We start from the raw sequence: 24,689 nt of genomic DNA on the forward strand, positions 1-24,689 counted from the left end.
TTGAAAATGAATGTTAACTTTCTTTTAATGGTTTAGTTTAATTTTATTATTATTACGTTCATTGTTAACAAAGATTTCAGCCTTAAATAAGTGGTGCTGTTTTGAATGTTTTTATATATACATACAAAAATAAATAAATTTGAAAACCTAGACCTAAAGAAAATGGGAATCCATGATGGAGAGAATCTACCATATGTTTGTAGTGGAGACAATTATTATCATTCATTATACAAGTGTTTTCTGCAACATGTGGATGCACAATTTCAAGATAGACAAAAACAAAGTTATTAAACTGTTCAATAAAGCACATACCTGCAAAGTCATGCAGACCTGAGGATGGTAAAAGCCACGTGTGACTTTCATCTTCAGATAAATCTTCATAATTCTCAATTGCATTGTCATCCTCTTGTCCTTTGCCATTATTATTAACAAGTAGCGTTCTGTGGATGTAACGAGTATGGTAGAAGAATACTGTTCCTGCTGCACCTACACCAGATGATACACCCCCACTATCACCTCCATGGGCTTGCCACGAGCCAGAGAATGTGCGATTCAGAGCGAAGTAGACTGCGATACGTCCAGCGGATCCACCTCCGCCTTGGTATGTGGGACTATATGTATGTCCATCTCCACCATTAACAGAAATCGTTCCATATCCCTGAAAATTAAAACTTTATCTGATCATATACAGTAGATGTATTCAATGTTGATGTTTAGGTATATTGCTATAGAGAACAAAGACAATAAAAACACTATAAAGCTCTGTCTACACTATCAAACTAGTTTGACAAAAATTATATATGCCCAATTATGGTATATGACCTGACATCATCATGTCCATATATGGGCACATCACATTTGTTGTCACATAAACTGTGTAGACAGAGCTTTAGACTATTAGCTGCTGGCATAAAATTTTACTTTTCTCCTTGTGTCCCTTTTCACTTGTTTCACAATGCTTCAAGACTATTATTTTGTGCTTTATAAATTTTAAAATCAATGTCAATAGATAACAGTATTTTTTTTAATAATAGGTGCATTCCTGCTTTGAAAAATTATGTAATATTGCATTTTGCGCTTTCATCTCCATCAACATGGTCTTGCACAATAAAACATCTCAGTGAAAAAAATCAAAGGTGAATATACCTGCATATTGTTCGTATTGATCCAAATAGTTCCTCCACTCCCACCCCCAGCACCGTACTGTGTACCTGCCTCTCCATTGGCACTTATTTCACCATCTACTTTCATGTTTTCTGTAACTGCAATCGTTAATGTCCCTCCACCTCTACCCCCAGAATTACCGCCACCTTTACAGCCCATGTGGTATGGTTCAAACACATGGCCAAATGGGGCACCTGTCTTTGCCTGATGTGAACCACGACCTCCTGTGCCACCGTGACCCGCACCTACAGGTAAAATGTTGGTTTATGGTATTCATGCAAAGAAAAGAAAACCCTAAACCATCAAATAATAATTTGTCTAATACACTTTTGTTTACATTAACCTACATTTACATCACAAGTTTTAACCTTTGACATCATGGCTTTATTTCAGTTATAAGATCAACAGTTTTCAATTTGCGATGACTAGGACCTAATTCAGTGTGCGCATGCATTGAAATGTAGGAGGGCTCTTCCTCACTCGATTCCTCAAGGATTCTAGGTGTAGACAACGACCTATGACACAATAATGTGTAGGTCACAGGTCATAACAAAATATAAGCTCCCTAATAACACACACTATACCTGAACTTCCATATCCATTTGGAGAATTTTTCCCTATGCCATCAGGGTCAATACAAGTCACATCATGATAGTCTGCTACGATATGACCTAAGTCATTAACAACTAACGAGTCAGCATTCAGTTCCAGATTGACGGCATGAAGATGTCCGCCACCTTGCACATGAATTACATCTGCAGTTATAGTAATGTTGCTAAGAGCATCATCGTCATCATCCAATGCAGTAACCTCACCTCCATCTGCTATGGTTAAGGTGTCAAACCTGAAGTGACCTGCTAAGCCTCCTGATGTAAATTCTATAGATGTTTCTACCGAGTCGTTGATGAGACGTGATGTTCCACTTGGTGCTAGAAGCAGACGACATCCTGGACCAACAATCATGTTGTGGACACTTATTACACCTCTGAAATAATGACAACCAAATTTTAATTATCAATTTTACAACCAGGATGGCATACATACAATAAGAAAGAATAAGAACATTGACACAGTGTCAATGTTTCAAAATCTTTGTATTTGTGTATTGTATAAATAAAAGTGTGTTGCTAAACTTTTGCCTAATGAAATCGAAGAAATGATGAAACTGTTAAGCTTTGTCTACACTATCAAACTGTGATGTGCCCAAATATGGTAGTGATAAGACAGGATCATATATGGGCACATAATATTTTTGCCACATAAAGTTTGATACTTGTAGAAAGAGTTTTACCTTATTGAAATTTCAACGTCATAGCATTCAAATGTTGTTGGAAAAATAATGGTTCCGCCCTCATAAACATGGATATTAAGTTCCCATGATCTGTCATGAACCGGCTTAACAACATAAACCTGCCCTGATCCAATGTGAAGGTAAGACGTTGTATCACCATGAAATAGATCACCACGGAGACTGAAAAATAACAAAACATTTAATAAAACATTTAAAGATGTATTGTCCCCCAAAAACATGAAAAATGAAGAATAATTAAATCAGACTTAGAACATGTTATTTTGTAGTTTTAATAAAGTTAATCATAGAAAAAAAAATAATGTTTTCACTTATAAAATAACAAAATAAATAAAATAGTTAAATTCAACCAAAAACCCATAGGTTGACAGTTTTTTAGGAGAAATATATTTTTTGGATAACTATTATGTTACATTAAAATGGCATATTCAACAAAAATGTTGTTAAGAATTATTTTTTCAAGGGGACAATACATCTTTTAACAAAACAATAACTTTATTTGTATATTTTGTATTCTATGCATAGTGTAACCATCTAGCTTTAACATTTAAACAAATATTTCTTACCCAGTAATATTCGAATCAGCAGCAAAATGAGCTTGTTTTACTACAAATATATTATCTAAATGTAGTTCTTCATCTTCTTCCATTGACAACCATGATCGGCTTGTATCCATGGAAACATCTTTGAATGATGCAATTTCCTCAATCGGGGGCTGTCGGTTATTGTTATCAATCACCAGCGTCTTATTCGGGAAATGCGGTGGCAGTGCTTCGAGATAAACGGTCCCTGCGCCACCAACACCATAGCTACCGCTGCCTCCATATGATGTCAGTTGCCCAAACCACCAATCAATAGCCCGGTAGAAGATGGCAAGTCTACCTCCTGAACCACCCCCACCATTTGTCCCACCGTTGCCTCCATTGACCTACAAATGAATATATTTAAACTTAATACAATTCTTCAAAAGTTTTGCGCTAATCTTATATCAATACCAGTATGTTGCAACATCCGTCAGACCCTGTCAAAAGTTTATGTGCCAGGCAGCAAGCATTTTTTGATAGATATTATCAAATACAGTAGAACGCTTTTCTATTAAGGGGACATTTTCCAGTAAAACACCCAAGGACCCTACCGGAAATAAGTCTAAGGACAGCAAGTATTTTTTTAAATAAGATATTATGTATCAAATAAGGAGACATTTTCCAGTAAAACACACTACCGTCCGACTTAGGACTGGGTTATCCTTTGTGTGCAACACCAAAATAATAACAAAACACACCTTATTCATGGAACACCCCTATTATAAGGGGGACATTTCGTTCGTTCCTGAAAATGTTCCCTTAATAGGGTTCTACTGTAATCTAAACTACACTGATACTCTCTAGACTAATATACTACTGTATTTGTGTCATACCTGTATACTACCAATTCCCTGTAGTTCGTTGGTGTAGACCAAAATGGAACCTCCAGTTGCTCCTCCTTTATATGAGGCACCATTGTCACCCACTGATGTAATAGAACCTTCCACTAATAGTGTAGTGGTATTCAATTTCAAAATACCTCCACCTCTTGTACCACTACCACTACCAAAATATATCGGTTGATCCATTTTACCATATGGTTGTCCAACATGTTGATCTGTTAAATAATATCAGAGGTGTTAAAGTTTATTTACCTCAGCCAAGGAGGTATATGTAGTCGATCGTGTGTGTTTGTCTGTTTGTTTGTTAGCAGGATTACTCAAAAAGTTATTGCAAGTTCCTTACCAAAATGAAAATACAGATAGATATGTGGTCAAAAGATAGGAGACAATTTTCATAAGCTGGCAAGCAGTTTTAAAGTAACAAGTAAACTGAAATTGCATTTTTACTCGAGAACTACTTGTCCAAAAAACTTTGTACAAGAGGCAAGAGTTATAATTTGTGATTTGTAATTTTAAAATCTCTATATCTTTTTTCCGGTGAAATTTTATGTAGGGGAACTTTACAGTAGGAGGTATGCACTCTAGGAGCAATGTTCTGTTTTTTTTTTGTAATTTATTACACAAAAAATATATAAATACACAAAAATAAAAAAGTTAGCTCAAAACCTTTCATCAAACTTTCATTAAAAACTTTAGAGACACTAACTAAATTTATTTTGTGTGAAAAAAAAAATTGTGTTTTTATTTTAGTTTCATTGACTTTGAAACCAATCAAATTTTCTAACATTTACATTTCACATATTTTTACATAATAATAATAACAAAAATATTCTCACCTGTACTACGTCCTCTGCCACCAATTGCACCGAACCCAGCTCCAGATGTCACTACTGATAGAGGTGCGCCAGGTCCTTCACTGTACCCCATTCCGTTCACTGATAATTGTCCTGAAATCTCCACATCAATGCTTTCAGCAGTAATATCAAGAACCGATCCACGAAGTAATCCGCCGCCTTCAATTGTCAATTTTCCTGACCTTTGACCTTCACCTGTTCCTTCTAGAATCTAAAAATAGATTTTAAAACAGTTAATAAAGCAAAACTGATGGAATAAATTTCTGGTTTGATTAGACATTTAGTCTTTATTAAGGTGAATGGGGAGACAATTAAATAATGACAAAATAATAATTATTTATTTTTTTTTACAGAAGTGCATAACTTTATTATTACTACAAAATGGTCTATTTAAAGTCTGATTTGATTAATCTTCATTTTTCATGTTTTTTTGGGGAACAATACATCTTTAACGATTTAAAATATTTTTAAAAGGAAAAAAGCCACAACAACAATATACCTGAAGAGTCCATCTATCATCCTCATCGTCTACTAAACTTTTAAAGTCTAAAATACCATTTTCCTGAATAGTGATGCCAACGCATTCTATATGACGTCTACTTGGCAATTCCAACGATAAAGTTGTACCTGAAGCAACTAATTGTAATATAATATAAATGATTAGGGATGAAGATTAGGGATGAAGATTAGGTATTAGGGATAAATATTAGGGATGAAGATTAGGTATTAGGGATGAAGATTAGGGATTAGGGATGAAGATTAGGTATTAGGGATGAAGATTAGGGATTGGGGATGAAGATTAGGGATTAGGGATGAAGATTAGGGATTGGGGATTAAGAATATCATGTTGGCTGATTTACATTATCATTTTGATTTAGCTGGTTACATAATTTTATTTTTATCTCCATTGAGATCCAGTCACTGATACCAAGAAACGAAGAAAATGTTTTCAGTAATTTGCCTTTGGATTTATAATATATATAAATTATACAACAGAATATATACCGTAATTATGTACACAATTTATTGATTTAAATAATATATTTTTACTTTAGTCAATTTAATTTCTGTAAGAAATATATACCAAAAGATCAGATTTTGAAATAGATGTACTTTTTACTCAAAGAATTTTGTTTAAACTTTGAAATTTCAAAATTATTGTATACAATTTTAAAAAAAACAAAATATAATATAGAATAGCCATGTACATATTTCCGCTGTTATTTACCATATCCAATCAGAAGGTGTGCTCTGGAAGTATCTAAAATACCCCAGATTTTCACATGAGAGCTGATCAAGTTCGTCCCAGCACAACCAGTTCTGTAAGACTGTCGAAACTCTACCGTGGCAGTAGGAAGTATCCACATTGCCTCTTCATAGATGTATGGAGCCCAGGTAACATTGGCTCGAATGTAAGGCGATACCTTCAAAGAAAGATGCATTATTTATGATTACAAAACACCAGTTGTTTGTATCCTTACTCTAATAGTTCTAACAAAGTTATTAGAGCTTTGTAAAAAAAGAGAAACTCAACAGTTCTTTTCAGAACTAGATATGGTGGTGCACCGCAAACTTCATATCAACAGCTCTGTACAAGTTATCTTTTTTATACAGTATTATGATACTGTTTAAGGTTTGCATAGCAAATACACACTAGTAAAGTGAATGTATGTGAAAAGAGAAATAAAGAGTACAGTTGAGAATGAGTTGAGGTTGTATTCTCAACTTTACTTTATTTTCTTTTGGATACACTTTTTAATGGTTGAAGTCTGTCGCAAACGACAATGTCAGTTTAGTCTTACATTCATCTGAATTGATGAAACTAAGCCAGGACTGTTTAAAACACCTTGGTTGGTCCTATCATTGATCAAGGGCTTCTCTCGTCCAGTGCCCACCTTGACCAGAGGAAAGGCATAAACCAATACATTTGAGGCAGATACTAGATGCGGGAGGTGCCATAGATTTCAAATACCTGATGGGACCCCAGCTTCATATATACAGCACCTGATAAGCCTAGATGGTCTCCCATCCAAGCTCTAACTGGATTAACCTAATTTTGACTTTATACTGTACTAAGATATTCAACTCTATGTCTAGCCAATACACATTAATACTCACAGCATCTACATCCAGAATGTGATTTGGTGCAACATGTATATAGCCAGTGTCATCACCATGAACCCATTCTGTTCTAACAATTGTCCTATTTCCAGCAAATGTCAGATGTGCACCTCCATAGATTTCAATGTGAGTGAATCTGTATTCAAAATCATCAGATCCTGGCAGCAAATAGGCAATGGCCCCTGTATATTAAATAACATTAATAGTAGATAATAAAACATCTGCATAAAGGTCTTTAATTCAATGCATTTGTGGTGCAATAATATTTAAGCTACACATTTACACGGTGTATAGGCTAGTCTAGATTATAGACAGTGATTTGACTTAATATTTGTAATGAAAGCACTCAGAAACTGAGTGAAGTACCATGTATCATGTTCATACATTGACATGATACATTTTTTTTTTTATTTGTGAAGTTATTAATGAATCGATTTTCTTGAATTTCAATAGGCATGTTCTGTAAGTATATACCTATCTATACCAGAATCTTCAGAATGATAACTTGAAAATTGTAGGTGCTATCATGCTAACAAACAAAGCAAGTACTTTACTAAAATTATATTTTTATATTTTTTAAGTAAAAAAATAAATACTTTGGTGCACATAGCATTTTATATGTAAAAAAACTTTTTCTTATCTATTTTTTTTTTAAATCCCACCCATGCAATCTGTCTCTCTACTTTTTTAAAGCCATGATTTGTGTGAATTTATTTTTTTTTTCAAATTAAGGATTTTTCACATAACATAATATGCATAATACTAAATTTAAACATGGTTTATAAGAATTGCCATTATAATACATCACCTGTGTTTATATATGTTTGATATTGAGCCTTTGTAGCACTGGTTCCTGAAGGCATTGTCACCTAAAAATAAATACAATTCGTTGTAAGCATGTTTTACTAACACACATACTATTCTTAATTTAATGGTATAATTTTCTTTAGCAGAGAACGTCATTTTAAGGTCATTTGTTTTATGTGAACAGAAGTTGTGTGCACCTATCACTATACGCGAAGTATACATGTGTACGATATAATAGGTTAAGTTTCAACCAATGTAGGCAAAAGTGTTCGATGCAAAGCAGAGCAGAAATACAGTCGCTATAGTTATAACTTGAACATTTTAATGCACTACATGCTGTTTCATGAGGAGTACATCAATCTTATCATGTGCTTGGCTCTGAATGTCACATAATACAAGGGTACATAAAAGGTAGCAGGAAAGCAGTTTGTGTTATGTAATTAGTAGTTGCAATATACAGTTCTATTATATTTAAATTACTGATAACTTAAAAGGAACTTCTTTCTATCATGTGTGATGTATTTTACAATAGAATTACTGTAGCTTGTTCAACCATAATGGTTCAACATACCACTGAGATCATCATTCAGGTTCCATATCTCATTATGCTAGCATAAGTGTATCTTTTATCATAATCTATGCTTTTATAAACAATTCCTCATTGTAAACCAAATATTTTAAGTGCGTTGCCTGAAATAATAATGCATACAATAAGCAAGCCTTAAAAAATGTGTATTCCTCAATAAAGATTTTACTGTATTAATCTATTTTAAACATCTTAATATAATAAACATTATGTTCCACTCTGATTCGTTGAGAGTCATATGAAATGAACTCCTGTTTTATTTTAAAAGAAATGATAAAAGGCCTTTTTGCATTTTGTGGCTTTTTGCCAATTGATGTTTAGTTTAGATATAATGGGTAAGTTTGTTTAGTATTGTTATCTAAAATTGTTGAAATATCTCGGAAAATACAATTCCTGAATTATATTGTATATGGCTATATTTAAAACATGGAGGTATAAAAATAAAAAAATATATAATATATTTGTATACCTCCATGACTTAAAACCTGCATGCAGTTTGTTTGAGTTATGTTTGCAAACTTGTTTTCTATCCTAGAGAGGGACCTGTTGAGTGTTGTGTGGCTATTTATTTGACAATGACAGACAATCATGACTGTCTAGCTGGGAAAAAGGGACACTCCAACGGAAATCACTTAACTTTTAGACTAGCCTAGCCTGGCCCTACCCTACTATTATTACTACTTCCTCTAGGGCCTAGGCCTCCTAGGCCTCATACACTATGACATAGGCCTAGTAGGCTAGGCGGCTAGGCTAGGAGCCTAGTCTCTAGGCCTACTAAGGCTAGGCCTATAACTTATAAGGGCTAAAATACATTAGGCCTATACTCATCACGTTTCTAGGCTAGACCTCGCTAGCTCTACTATTACTAAATACAATTATCATAATTCTTAAAGCAATTTCCACATCACCAAAATCATCGTTTCATAATACTGTATAAATCAAAACCAATGTTTGACGTTTGGCAAATTTTCTGTCCTCGTGGGGTAGTGTCGTCTGCTTTCAATTTTTTAAAGGTCCCGCATCTGGGAAATGAGGGCAGCATTTTTAATTACAGTACCATCAATGCAATCAACAGAGGAAGACAATCAAACATTCTGACAATTAATTAAATCATCGTCATGACGATCTTTGTTTGATTTGGCTTGTTTTCTTTTTTTACATTAAGGCAAATAATGGTCCATACCTCTGGATTTTGGCATTTGTTGTCAATTCGTAGGTTTTTAATTTGTGGTTCTCGTCCCTCTAAATAAATGACACCTGGCCCTCCTGATTCAGCTCCATTGACACCTCCTCCACCACCTTAAAAGGCCGTAATAAATTAAATAAATGCAATTTTATAAGAGTTTACTATGGCTCATATGTGTTTTCAAGAAAGGCCAGTCGGTATTCCACCACTAATCCGCTACTGGAACTTTTTCCATAGTAGGCCTAGGCCTATAAAGCCTGTTTTCCTGTCGATCGTTAAGCTGCGTTGAGTTGCATAAAGTTGCATTGAATGGTCAGATTCAACGATTTTACAGGAAAATGGGGTAAAAAATCAACAAAAATCGTTAAGCCTGTTTTCCTGTCGAATTTCAGAAATAGGAAGAATAGGGCCTACCATTAAATGTTGCTTGACCGCTGTGGAAATTACTAGATCTGTAAAACACCGACATTCTACCGCCTGCTCCTCCGCCAGCATAGTTATTGCCATCACCGCCAATACCATAAATATGCCCAGTTCCAGACAAACTATCGCATTCTACCCAAAGACCACCCGCACTTCCTCCGCCATCATTAGTAGAAGACTGAAACAGATTCGGAATATGTAAATTGTTTTTATTAAATATCAGTTAGTGATATAACTACAACAGGAATACCTCAATGAGATCTAATAATAGATATAATAAAATCTGTTATACGGCAAAGATGACGGATGTTTGCCCACTTCAGTGCGAATGGGGCTTTAGTTGCCTCCACAAATTCAGATCTTTCAACTGAAATAATAGAAATGCAAACTGTCACCCATATAAGGGCTATAACTTACACCGTCTTCCCCATTAAGGTGTATTTGACCATTTAATGTAAATGTTGTGTTGATATTCATCTGAATCCTTCCGCCTCCACGTCCTCCATTTCCGGATCCAGACCCACCTCCACTCCCCCATTCTGGAATTCTATAGATGTTACCATAAGGAAGATGTTCTGCCATCGTTTTATGACTGGAATAACCTCCTCTTCCACCTCGTCCACCATGACTGGCACCAGAAGCACCATTAGAATAAGACACGCCTTTTCCTAAAAGAGACATTTTATTATTATTGTATTTTTAATCTGTTATAATACTGCACGTTTTAAATTGTTGCAATATTGTTGTTTTAATCTACCAAGCAAAGTGAATTTCCATTTTTATGGACAAATACAATTTCTTGAATCTTTAATTCTTGAATCTTGAGTATAATACATTAAATTGTACTAAAAAGCATGGTTCTTCTGTTGTGTTCAAAAGCTTTCCGAAGCACGTATTGAATTGAATTGACAAGATCATTAGGCCTAGTATTATTTTTGTTTTGTCATTTGGTATGTTTGGTACTGGGCTTCAACACCCGATAAGTCATATTTTCCCCATCGTGTCCAATAGCAGATTGTACTATAGACACTGTACTGTACTACTGTATACTCTGAGGTTAGTACAAGAACAATGCTATTCAACGAATAAATGAATGAACTTACTGTGACCTCCATCTATTCATAAAATCTGTATACTTATTGTATTTTTTTTATTTATTTTGTTTTAACATTCATATTAAGAGTGGAAAAATAAACGAAAAGAAAGAAAAAGCACATTGATGGCATTCAAACAAACTGGAGATCTTGTAAAATAGAACATAGAACCTACCTGGACCACTGTCACTTGCGTAACCACCACCAGATACATCAATTTGACCATTAGTGCCGACATTAAGAGAATTGCAATCGATTAGAAGAGATCCCGCCTTGAGGAATTTATCAACAGTAATCGTTGTCGCGTAAACGACAGATTCATCGCAACCACTTCCTTCGATTGGAGGACCTTTGAAGTCTAGGTCCAGTGTTCCTGTCGTAGAGATCAGTAGCTTTATGCAAATGAGAGATGCGTTGATGTTCATTGGAGTATATGTCTCCATTAGACCATGTACTGTCAAATAATCTATATAATAGACGTCTTTAGGCTCCAATTTGAATGTTCCAGAAACACCAATAGTAACATCTTCCCATCCAGCACCGACTTTAAGTAAACCTCCATAAAGATCTCCATTAACAGTAAGATGAATTAGGTTGAAGGTTGAACCCTTAGAGCTTGACCATTCACGTGACGAGTGATCGCTTAATAAAGAATCTAGTGTCATAGTTCCAGAGACTGTGATATTGTCTGTCAAATCTTCCGAACGACCTATGACCTCAACTTGATGAAATATATCGAGTGTTCCAGTAACAACAAGAAGATCGACTGTCACTTCTGTACTGGCATCAAATGAAAACGATCCGCTTACTTCAACTTCGTAAGACGTCAAAGACAGTTCCTTTGCTTTACAATCACCACCAATATTTAAATAATCAATTGAAAATATTGAAAATGTCAAATTTGTTAGAGATGTGTTAGCATAACTTCCAACATCCAGATGCAGTGATCCACCATGTCCAATAGTGAAGGTATCTGTGAATGGTTGATCTCTTCCACGAATAACTACAGGATTGAGTATCCGAACTTCACCAGCGATATTGGCATCGTTTAGACGCAGCTGTGATGGATCGTATAGCTGGAACTTAAAACTACCTGTTGAAGTCATTTCCAGGGTTAACCAGCCAATACCAACGTCTAAACCTCCTGGCAAGAATATGCCATTGACAATTACTTTATCTGCATTAAGCTCAGAATAGCTATCACGCCAGACTTGCCATTCACCTGATTTTGTATCCAAATAAACTGCACCTCTTGATCCAATCTCAAAGTGTCCAACTCTTTCATTTACATTTCCGCGAATAATTATCGTGTTCGATGTTCTGAATACGGTAGAGTTCAGAATAAACATTGCGTCACAGAGAAAATCATCAGCTGATTCAAAATCCAAGAGGCCATTTTGTGACATATATAAAGAATTCCAGCCGTTTCCTTCTAATTGATTCGTCATCCTTCCTGCTAGAAACTGTCCATCAATTGTCACATCTCTTAGGGCAATTGTAGATGTATTTGTCCAGTTGCTATGCACCCTATTACTCTCGTCTATCTTAAAAACCCCGTAAGGATCGATTATGAACGAATCAACACGAATATCTGTTTTCCCGCGTAAATATAGTGTATCGTCTACTATTACCTCTCCATTGATTCTCATATGATCTATTTTAAATGTAGCTAAAAATAAAAAAAAAACATAGTATTAACAATCATGGTGATTTAGAATTAAAAGATATAAATCTTGGAAACAACATTATAACTCGTTTTAATTTTCATTTTGGTAAGCCGCTTGACAGTGATTCATTTCGCTTTTTGGTTAATCTGTCTTTTGGATTTTCAACTGTTTCTTTTTTTTTTTTTTTTTTTTTGAAAAATGAAATGATACCCCATACTTATTTTTCGGAGAACGAGAATGTGGAATAAAAATAAATGGTGCTACTTTTCATGTTACTATAACACTACTATTCGTTCGCTACACTTCCCACTAGAACGCAACGCAATGACGTAAGCCGCAACGCAAGCAAATTGGCCAATCAAAAGAGATGGATTATTCGCTGTCGCTTGTGATTTGTCAATTCACTTGGCTTACGTCCTTGCGTTGTGTCCTAGTAGAAACCAATCTTTAGACCACTCGAAATTTCATTATCCATTAACACTTTTGGTCGTTATCAATATTTATCAGCACTGGAGTAGATGTTATACTTAAATCGATAGTTCTAACAGGCCAAACTGTAAAGTAAACATACTGTACAAGATATGCATGTTTATTCCATGATAAAGCTAATGTATTAATGCTATTTGCATTGGTGTTATCGTGTGTTTTGACAGTGTATTACAAAGATAATCACTATAGTAGGCTTAGTCATATCATATAAAGTCAACGACTGGTCATGTAGACGATTAAATCGCGAAAGCCGCCTGCCATTGATTTCTAGTGACGAATTTGTCAATATGCATTGTAGATACCAAAATGTTAAAAGTTAAGTTCCCGCTTGGACAAAGCGCAAGGACGTAGGCGCAACGGAAGTGAGTTGACCAAGACGCGATGAACCATCGCCATATGTGGTTAGTTACCGTAACTCACTTGTTTGCGCCTTAAACGTCTTTAAGTCACGTCCAAGCTTTACGCGTACCGAATACAGTAGTTGCGCAATCGGTCGTAATATTTAACCCACAAAATGCTGTCAGTTAATAACGACCCTGCACAAAGTAAAATTTAAAATACTTCCAAAGATGATGATAAACATCTTCTTATTTAATTCCCTGACTGATAAATCAATTATCATAAGAACTATTATAATAATTTTCCTCGGTCATAGTCAGGAAATGTGGCTTGGAGAACCTATCATTAACTGGAAAGATAGAAGGAAAGATGAGCAAGGGTAGAAGACGAGTAATGTGGATCACACGTGTAATTGAGTGCTTAACAGAAAAAGGTGTGAAACATCAAGGAATGGACTTGTTAACGAAAGCGAGAAGCAGAACATTGTGGCAGAAGATGATCGCTTACGTCCGTAAATATGGCACCAGGAGAGAGAGAATAATTTTCAGATAAAATATTTACAAAATAAGTGTACTCACCAAACCCATCCAAGCTAGCCACTTTCACTGTAGACCTGGATTTGGTTGAAACTGATCGGCATATAAATTCATTCGCTAGAACAAACTCCATACGTGCATTATCGCCCACCTCTAGCGTATTCCAGCCATCATTGTCCAATTGATTGTCCATGGTAGCAGCAAGAAATATACCGTTGATATTTACTTCATATATTCCGATCGTTGAGACACCGGGAAGATCTGACTGCATTGAATCTTCAGTTTCTGTTAAGTTTCTACCACTATCAAATACAACACGAGATTCAACACCAGTCGTAAACGATTTAATTAAGGACTGAGATCGGCCAGCTAATGTAATATGTGTTAAGCTGTCAAAGATTCCATCGATCTCCACTTCGTCGAATCTGAATGTGTCGTTCGGTTGAAAGATAAAAGAGCCACCACCTTGGAATTTTGTCCATCCGATCCCTATGTCGATCCGACCAGATTGAAAAATACCATCAACTGTGACTTCTTCTGCCAACATTTGTGACGCCATTGTGTCATCTCTCCATTGACGCTTTACTGACTGATAGACGTTATCTAACAAAAGTCTACCAGTATCACTAATAACAACCATCTGAATCAACTCATTGCTTTTACCATTGAAAGTCAATTCGTGGTCGATGATGAGGTAGCCGTTTATTTCAAGTTCATCGGTAATAAAATTCCCACTGAATTGTTCTATCTTCGCGTACCCATGTTCTCCTACGGCAAATTTTCTAATACCGGGTCCGTTTTGAAACGGTTCAGTAGCAATGAATTGTCCGTTTATGAAAACTTCATCACAGGATAGAATAGTTTCTAATCCTAACCACGTGACTGATCCACCTTCGTTAATCGTGAACTCAGAACATGATATGTTAATTGAGTTTCTGGAAATCATGCTGCCATCGATGGTGATGTTTGTATCTAAAAAGTTCACATCATCGACTGTTAAGTTAAGACTCCCGGCAGACGTGATGGTCATGTTACTGATTTCATAAATACTGACCAGGCCTAAATCAGAGTCACCATTTACAACTAGCGTTTGTGTCTGTATTGTGTTCGTCAAAAGAAGGGAATCGCGAGAAAGAACATCTGTATTGAAAACAGCATCTACCAATTGTATGTACCGGGCAGTAATGTTGACAGTACATCCGACTCGTAGTTTTGAATTAACTTCCATCAATAGATCACCGGTAGCATCTGTCATGACGAGGGCATATCCACACGTATCCGTAGTATCTAATAAAACCGACGCATCAGACTTTATTGTCAATGATTTCAGTGCAAGAGTCAAATAATCTTCTGCACCAGAGAGAGCAAACATCTGAAGAACCGTGTCTGGGTTTCCTCCAACTATCATCCCGGAATCTGGAGTAGTAGTTAGTGTACCAGCTACATACAGTGATCTATCAAATATGTAGTCAGCATCTTGAAGATTCAGGGTGGCATGATCATAAACATAGGCTGTACAGCTAAGCCCGATAAGAAGTGTGACATTGGAACCAATGTGGAGATAGCTGGATGGCTGACCATTGATGCTGGACACTGTTATGGCTTCGCTGAGAACAAGATGATCACTGTTACTGATACTAATGTTGCTGAGAGTGAACGGTACAGTAGATGTCACCCACGCTGCAGCACCTGATGTTTTAATTTTTAAAAACAACTTAGTTATTGATCTTTCAAAATTGTATTACATAATATTTTATCAATGTAGTCCTTTTCAAACTACACATATATACAGGTGAATCTTTACACATTTTTAAGAAATATATATTGAGACATTTAAAATATTGGAACTGGTTTAATAATATAATTATCATACCAGATTCTTCATAGAGAAACTCGGAACAATCAGTTGTCATTTTCATCTAAGAAACGAAAATAATGCCATCATAAGAATACGAAATTAACAAATTACAGTATAACATAATACAGTACAGTACTTATTGTCAGTCAGTAAAATGTTATTACAGTACCTTTGGGACATCTCTATTTAAGGAACACTTTCTGTGAAATGAACTGAGAGGAAATATGTTCTAACCAGAGAGACCTCCCTGTTAGTAACACTAAAAGCATATTCAGGGGACACATTGAAGAGGTGGTGAAGAGTCTCAAAGATGTCCTCTTAAGATTGGTTCCCACTAAGACGCGAATTGACCAATCAAAAGCGATAGTTCGAATAACACATAGTGTTTGATTGGTCTCGACTCGATTGCGTTGCGGCTTAGGTCCTTGCGATACTAAAATGCACAGTGTAAAATAAACTTCCGCATTTTTAAATCTGAATATATCATTATTTACCTTTGGAAATTGTCCTTTATTATCGATAATCAAATGAGAAGAACTGCTAGAAGTGTCTTCGATATAAACTGTTCCAGGTCCACCCGGTTCAGGTGCTGAAAAAAGGTACTTTATATCAACAATATTTCAAGATAACTTAATTTCAAGATAACATTTAATGACGTAGACTATGATTAACGACTTAGGATATGGTTTAGTGAGTGATACGCTTTAGACAGAAAGTGTTGTTAAACTATTTGTGAAATTTAACGATAATGGCCGGCCAACAAATATTTATCATGTTAAAAAACAAATATTACACCATACTTTCTGCCGCAAATGTAGTTTCAAGTTTCAAGTTTCAAGTTTCAAGTTTATTGTTTCACACAATATAATACAATATGAACAGAAACATAAATTAATAAATACAATTGTGTGAGGAGGACACATTAAGCCAAGGCTTTAAGTTTGGTCCTCCAGATAAGTAACATATTTAATTATCTAATTTAAGTGAGAGAACAAAAAAAAAAAAAAAAAGTTCTTCCTTTCGTCAAATTGACAAATAAAACTAAACAAAAAGGCACAAAAAAGAAACAAAAAAACAGTCTTAAGGCAATTGTGAATTACTAATGTTCTAAATAGTTTGAAATAAGTGTTTGTTTGTATTTTGTTTTAAATGTATTTATGATGGTTATTGCTTTTAGATTGAGCGGTAAGTTGTTCCATATATACGGTCCATTGTAAATAAAAGATGTTCTTCTAAGTAATATGGTATGCTTTTCATATATTAGATTTTTTGCAGTTGAAGATCTGGTGTTGTAAGAATGATTAAAATTTTGAAAATAGGAGTAAAATTGAGTTGGTAATTTATTATGATTTAGACGGAACATGAATAAAGCTGTTTGGAGTTTATTTATATCAAATATATTTAAAGTATTGAGAGAATAAAAAAGTGGTTTAGTGTGAGATTTTGGAGGTGCTCCCGAACAGATTCTGATAGCCTTTTTTTGTAATTTAAAGAGAGAATTAATTTTCGTGTTATCAGAACCTGTCCAGGGGCAGCATCCAGTAAATTTATCCCAAGCAACATTGCAGTATGATAAATAGGGTAAAATAAGGGTATTATACAGGGAAAATAAGATGTTTAAAGGAAGTATGTACTTCAATTTACTTAACATTCCAACGTTTCTCGAGATTATTTTAGTTAAATATGTTATGTGAGGTTTCCAATTTAGTTCCGAGTCAATAGTGACTCCAAGAAACTTTAAGTTTTCTGTTCTCTTTATTTGGTTACCATTGATATATAATTGCTCTGTTAGCTGTTTGTTACTTTTTTTATTAATATTAAAATAAATATAATTTGTTTTTGAAATATTCAGTGATAACTTATTTGCTTTAAACCAAAGAGACACTTTGTTAAGTTCATTATTAATTATAGATACAAGATTATTTTTGTTTTCGTGAGAAATAATAACATTTGTGTCATCTGCAAATAAGATAAAATTAAATAATGTTGAAACATTTGGAAGATCATTAACGTAAATTAAAAAGAGTAGTGGGCCAAGGATTGACCCTTGTGGTACCCCACAGGTAACATGCAAGAGTTGAGAATTGGTTGAGTTTATTGATGTATATTGTTGGCGAAATGATAAGTAGTCTTTTAAAAGTAGTAGTGGAAGACCTCTGACACCATAATTCGATAATTTAGAAATAATAATGTTATGATTTATGGTGTCAAATGCTTTTGACAGATCTAAAAAAATACCGATAGTATGGTGCTTGTTTGCAAGTGATTTAGTTATTCTTTCATATAAGTGGAGAAGTGCGAGATCTGTGGAATGTGATTTTCGAAAGCCATATTGATTGTTGTATATAATATTATGTTTTGTGAAAAAAGAAATTAGACGAGCATAAATTAGCTTTTCAAATATTTTTGAAAAACATGGAAGTAAAGCAATCGGTCTATAATTTGAAAATTTATGGGGGTCATCTTTTTTAAAAATAGGCACAACTTTGGCAACTTTTAACGCATTAGGAAATTTCCCACATTTAAATGAAAGGTTAAAGATGTGACATAAAGTTTTAGAAATAAACGGAGAAATTTGTTTAATAACGTTAGAATGTATTTCATCTACACCAGGACTTTTATTATTTTTGAGCTCTTCGGTTGCATTAATTATGTCTCTTTCAGTGATTGGTGAAAGGAACATGGAGTGATTGTTGGGTTGATTTAAATAGGTTGAAAAGTTTGAATGAGATGAGTTAATTGATTGTGAAAGTGTATGGCCAGTATCAACAAAATATTTATTAAATTTATTAGCAATTTGAATTTCGTCATCAATTTTTATGTTGTTTTCTAAAAAATATGTTGGAAGTTTACTTTTTATATTTCTGCCAAGAGCTGAATTTATAGTTTGCCATGTTTTCTTAATATCATTTTTATGTGTGTCAAATTGCTTTTTGTAATGTATACTACGTGCTATTCTTATTAGATTAGTTAATTTGTTTCTATAATCAGTATATTTAGTTTTATCAGTGGCTTTACCAGACTGTATGTATCTTTTATATAGTTTATTTCGTTTATCTATGGAGTTGATAATGCCATTTGTTATCCATGGTTTGTTTTGCTTGCGAAAATTTATTTTTTTTTTACATATTTTAATGTGTTTGTCATAAATGTTCATAAATTTAGTGTGAAAAGAATTATAAGCTTAGTTCATCTTGATTAACTAGTCAAATGGGGTCAAGTACCGGTATGTCAACTAATATTTACTTACATGGATTCGTTCCTTCCTGACATGAATTAATTGAGGTGGCTGAAATAAAAATTGTCAATGACATCAATGAGTATTACAATGACAGCTTAATGCAACGGTAATCTTTTTGGTTCACACTTGTAGGCAGAACGCAAGCGATCGACGCGCTACGACCTCCTTGAGTTACGTCAAAGTGCAAGTGATCGACGCGCTACGACGTCCTTGAGTTACGTCAAAGTTCAAGCGATCAACGCATTACGATGTCCTTAAGTTATGTCAAAATACAAGCGATCCACGCGCTACGACGTCCTTGAGTTACGTCAAAGTACAAGTGTTCGACGCGCTACGGCGTTCTTGAGTTACGTCAAAGTGCAAGCGATCGACGCGCTACGGTGTTCTTGAGTTACGTCAAAGTGCAAGCGATCGACGCGCTACGGCGTTCTTGAGTTACGTCAAAGTGCAAGCGATCGACGCGCTACAACATCCTTGAGTTACATCAAAGTGCAAGCGACCGACGCGCTACGTCAAAATGGGAACCATGCTTTGTATTACCTGTACCTCATACAGGTAAATCATGGTTTGCTTATGACATTACTAAATAAATCCATGTCCGTATTAATAGCATTATTATTATCATCGTGACACAGTGAATACAATAAAATAAGGTTTAACCAGGGAAAAGTGCAATTATTGTAATTTGTTCCCTGATTTAGCTCATGTCAATAGTTTTATTATTTTTTTGTACAGTCTACTTTGTGTTTCGTATACATGTGCAATGAAAACCAACATATAGGCCTACAGAAAAGTATGTATATAATAGACCTACCTATGTTATATCCAAAAACTTGAATTGTCATGGACACTGCCGTTTGTATTTCCAGTGGTTTAATACGCAACGTCTTTACTTTAATAGGGTCATCCAGATCATTGCGGACGATGCCATTCCCATTAGTATTCCCATTGAATTCAACTACTTCTCCGAAACGCTTAATGGAAACGAAATTCGATAATGTTTAAACATTTTTATGTATTCTTACGGTACCTTACAATGCACAAAATAATCTTCTTTTTTTTTTACAAAGATACGTTTTCACATATTTAGTTGCATGGTCCTTAAGTGATACTTAAGCTTGGTTCCCACTAGGACGTAACGCAAGGACGTAAGCGCAACGCAAGCGAGCTGACCAATGACAAGCGACAGTTCGAAAAATCCATCGTGTGTCATTGGTTAAAAAATGACTTGCGTTGGTCTTACGTTCTAGTGGGAACCAAGCTTTAGGCCACAGGAGCATTAAAAATAACATTTACATCATTCTTACCTTATAATCCACAAACCCGTCTTGTTCGTTTTCTCTATATTGTAAAGAATATCTTTTCACATATTCTTGACCAGAACCAGGGCAGTTACTACCACATCCACGTGTATCTAGACCACTAAACATCACAGGGTCTTCGAAGTTAACTTGCAAATATTCCTGAGCAATGTGAGTCGTCTGTCCGCGCCAAAACCGATCATCGTCATTCGAACGTATGGCGTATGACGGAGGGTGGTTATTGGATTGTGAGTATGATGATAGCCAGTCTGAAGATAGAGTTATAGCGTCGTCCTGGAGATCTAAAAGAACAAATGTAGGCCCAGCCATAACCTCTAAAGCTGAATGATAAAGCTCTGTTTTACACTATCAAACTAGTTTGACAAAAAAAGTGTGATGTGTCCAAATATGGTAGTGATATGCTTAAATATGGTAGACATCATCATGTCCATATATGGGCACATATTTTTTGTCACATAAAGTTTGATAGTGTAGACAAAGCTTAAGAATTACTACATTCCTTTACTTTGAAAATCAATCATTACATTTTGTAATTCTTATTATTACAGGGCCGAACCATGTGTTGGTAACTTTGGTTGTATTCCTGGATAACTTACTGAACCTTACTAGTAGTAGAAGGAGATAAGTAAGGCAACTAACATACCGTTCGAAGAACCGAAAAATTAATATTGCTAAAATGTCTGTTATTACTCGTATCGGCCGGGAGTGCACTCTGCCTCCTCGACCCACATAGACTCTTAAAAGTGTTTGTATGAAACTGATTGAAATATCCGTTTATAGCCTACATTCAATAAAATACATTTTTATAACACTCATTAAATGTATATATATCTATTACGATTAGGTTTAGTAAAACAAGCCTACAAAATATACACTGGGACAACCTGTCATCTTTCCAATGAGTTCGTTTCAGTGACGTATCAAAGAATGTTGAGGCTGGAACGGTATTACTAAAATTGAAAGGGCTTTGGTGCAGAAATTCGCGTTACAAATTATATTAGTTAAGCCCGGAGTATTATTAGAAATCACCATAAAACTTTTTCTTTGCTTCTGCACACAAAAACATAAATAATATACACATTTTAACAGAATCCCATTCTGTCAACATAAACCCACAGGTAATGGATTAAGGAATTGAGTGAATAGAACAGGATAGGATCTGTTGTCTGACATAAAAAGACAGCAGCAATAGAGATAATCATAGTACAATAACAGCAGCCGATTCTTGGATAGAAACTACGACATCAACATACAATGACATTCGTTGTTTAATCGCTTCAGAAAATAAAATCCTATCCGGGGGGTAGTTCTCCAGAAGTTACAATTGTCTTACTATAGACAATTCAGCTTTATTTAGAGTTTCTGACTTCGCTTTATAATCATCACAAATAGTATAATAATACGATTTTAAACCAAAGTAAGAGATGTATTTGTACTAAAATGTATATAATACTTACATTGTGTAGTCAGATTTTTACTACACAACACAATTTACTGTGAGGTTATGAGGTTATAAGTACTAATTGAAAAGTTTAGCTATAAAAACACTAAATAATAGTAATACAAATTTATTTTGCATTTTTCTTGTATTGAATTTATCTAGAAATGGCTATTATTGGGTTTTTTTATGTAAAATTAGTTTTCGATTAAATTTTGTCCAAAATGAATAAAATGTGACATTATAATAGATATTCAACAACAACAAAATGTATGGGGACAAAAATATCTTTATGACAAAAAAATACGTACCATTCCGTCCACCGTGGGAATTGGTTGTTCCAGTAAATGACCCAGAATGGAAAACTATAGAGATGCGTCCACCAGCTCCACCTCCTCCTCCATCTGCGCGTCCACCATTTACTGATACATGACCACTACCAGACATAGATGTTGTGGCTTCGAGGTGAACACTACCTCCACTTCCGCCTCCACTATTTCCTCCGGTTGCATCATTGCCATTCGCCAAGATGGTACCACCTAAGTCGATAGTCGCAGCCTTTATGATCACCACGCCTCCTCCGTTGCCGCCGCTACTTCCGCCGCCGCCACTTCCAAGCATCGATGGCTCAGTAATGTCACCGTACGAAATGGAGTTTTGCTTTGTAAGGAAAACTGAAGACATGCCTCCCCGACCTCCATGTCCACCTAAAAAGAATTCTTTCTTTTTATGAATTGTTAAGAAAATTGATATATGGCCTGATGGGTAGACTAAATGCAAGTGAAAATGTTTTAGTCTCAACGATTATAAGCAACGTAATATTTCAGTCTAAGATGCTCTCCAGGTGGAATGCCATCCTAAGAGGAGTAGTATAGTAATTAGTCTTGTTTATTTTTATTTCATTTATATGTAATTTTTACTTTCTATGGACCAGAGATTCCGAAATAAAAGATTGAATTGAATACAAGTTTTTGAACCACCAGTGTTTTATATTTTACTGAAATTGCTTATTAAAAATAGAAAATATTAAATTAAATTTGTTGCTATTATAATATTTTTATCTATGTATCAAAGACAAACAGCATTGCTGAAGATACAGTATTTCTTGCATTCATTTTTAAAAGATATAAGTTGTGACTTCCATATTATCCATTGAAATGGAGATGGGTGACAGTAAGTGTTTTAACAATCCATCCTGTATGTTTAGATGCTATATTTTTAAGATTAATGTTTGATTTTTAAAAAATAAATGTTAACGATTTTAATCTGTTAGGCCTATTGTTTGGAGCAAATTATTCTCTCTTTTCTAAGATAATACAATTTTACTTATTACTGATTATTTGTACCTATATTAAATGGTAATAAATAAAATTGATAACAACAAGTGTTAGTATGAATTTTTGACCAAAACAAAAAATGTAATCAAAAAGTTTTAGATTATGAATATTTTTGACATAATTTAATTTTACCAAAACATAAAATGTAGGCCTAATCAAAAAGTTTTAGAATGTGAAGAGAAAATGTTTACAGATTTTTATTAAAAAAGAACATTGAATCAAAAAGATTAAAATATAAATATATTAGGCCTACCACCAGATCCAGTTGCGTCACCAGCACCTGACCCTGTGGCTGGTCCATGTCCAGCGCCATTAGCGTCAATGATACCCTTCGTTCCTATATTGACCGCGGTGGTAGCAGTCAGTTCCAGAGAAGATTCATAACTAGATACATCAATAACAAGTGTTCCGTAAATATCAATCTGATTAAACGTGTAGGCCTGGGCTGTAATAGTACATGTATCTCCTTCAGGAATTGTTAACGTACTTGGACCGGGAAGATTTGGACACACAGCCTGGACATTCCCGATGATGACCAACGTTAACAGAAGAACAGCGATAGAAGTAAAGGAATACCTAACAACCGGTATTCCTTTCTTCACTTCCATTCGTAATCTATTTTCTTACATAGGTTCTGTAATAAACAACGAAAACTTTAAGTGAAAACAAATTGTTTTACAATATACAATAAGTACAGTGTACATGTGGTGTTGTCGCATTCAAATGACTCCTATATAATATATATACTATATATACTTGAAATACCAATATAGTTCAAGTTTTAAAAAGTAGGCGGAGTTTCAGTATATTATATATAAAATCTAGTAAAGGTATTTGGTCTTGGTTTTACAACAATGTTATCGCAATCAAATGATACCATGGCAACCACTAAACACCTTTGATTAGATACGAATTATATACTTTCATAGGCGGAGCTTCAGTTTTATAGTAAGTCTATTAGCCTGATGCAAATACAATCGTTTGATCCATTTGGAGTTAAAATACATAAAACATCACGTGATTTCATAAACACAACCCGGTTACAAACTATGATATCTGTTCCAAATTCCAAATATATATTTAAATGACTACGTAGGTATTTACTTATATGGCAACATTTCATTTGATCACGTAGGCCTATAGATTAAGTATTTTATCTAAGCTTCTAGATGCGTATTTTTACCATTATTGTAAAGGAACGCTACCGTTATGTGTTAATGATGATCATTTTAATATACATATCATCGAAATTGTTGAATGCGGCCCATTTGCACATGATTCTGCACCTGTCACTAGACCACACATCTGACAAGCGTAAATCAGATACAAGTCTCAGAGTATGTTATGTACTTTTAATTCATCTTTTATGATTCATGCGTGCAGAAAAACCCTAAGACTGAGTTTTATAGGTTCCAATAAGGGACGTAAATGTACAGCGATAATCAATACACAAGGAACAGCATATAATTATAGGCCTCAAGATGTAACAATA

General features: G+C 34.7%; 1 protein-coding gene across 1 annotated transcript in view; it reads right to left on the minus strand.

Moving 5' to 3' along the window:
* The window catches only part of LOC144835855 (uncharacterized), a 108,905-nt gene extending 85,009 nt beyond the window's left edge, over window positions 1–23,896 (minus strand). Inside the window, exons 1-23 of the mRNA XM_078690975.1 lie at window positions 23,451–23,896; window positions 22,172–22,567; window positions 20,408–20,703; window positions 19,915–20,074; window positions 19,110–19,148; window positions 16,354–16,448; window positions 15,875–15,920; window positions 14,044–15,690; window positions 11,146–12,639; window positions 10,294–10,544; window positions 9,868–10,054; window positions 9,451–9,566; window positions 7,683–7,743; window positions 6,872–7,056; window positions 5,982–6,177; window positions 5,253–5,389; window positions 4,736–4,964; window positions 3,891–4,114; window positions 3,040–3,401; window positions 2,456–2,635; window positions 1,749–2,149; window positions 1,147–1,409; window positions 313–658 (exon numbers count right to left, since the gene is read on the minus strand). Of these exons, the coding sequence (XP_078547101.1) occupies window positions 313–658; window positions 1,147–1,409; window positions 1,749–2,149; window positions 2,456–2,635; window positions 3,040–3,401; window positions 3,891–4,114; window positions 4,736–4,964; window positions 5,253–5,389; window positions 5,982–6,177; window positions 6,872–7,056; window positions 7,683–7,743; window positions 9,451–9,566; window positions 9,868–10,054; window positions 10,294–10,544; window positions 11,146–12,639; window positions 14,044–15,690; window positions 15,875–15,920; window positions 16,354–16,448; window positions 19,110–19,148; window positions 19,915–20,074; window positions 20,408–20,703; window positions 22,172–22,567; window positions 23,451–23,805 (7,666 nt within the window). The 5' untranslated portion in view covers window positions 23,806–23,896. The remainder of the gene's footprint in view (window positions 1–312; window positions 659–1,146; window positions 1,410–1,748; window positions 2,150–2,455; window positions 2,636–3,039; window positions 3,402–3,890; window positions 4,115–4,735; window positions 4,965–5,252; window positions 5,390–5,981; window positions 6,178–6,871; window positions 7,057–7,682; window positions 7,744–9,450; window positions 9,567–9,867; window positions 10,055–10,293; window positions 10,545–11,145; window positions 12,640–14,043; window positions 15,691–15,874; window positions 15,921–16,353; window positions 16,449–19,109; window positions 19,149–19,914; window positions 20,075–20,407; window positions 20,704–22,171; window positions 22,568–23,450) is intronic.
* Between the last annotated feature and the right edge of the window lie 793 nt (window positions 23,897–24,689).

This window comes from Antedon bifida, chromosome 1 (genome assembly GCF_963402885.1).
Source record: "Antedon bifida chromosome 1, ecAntBifi1.1, whole genome shotgun sequence".
Taxonomy (NCBI): Eukaryota; Metazoa; Echinodermata; class Crinoidea; order Comatulida; family Antedonidae; genus Antedon; species Antedon bifida.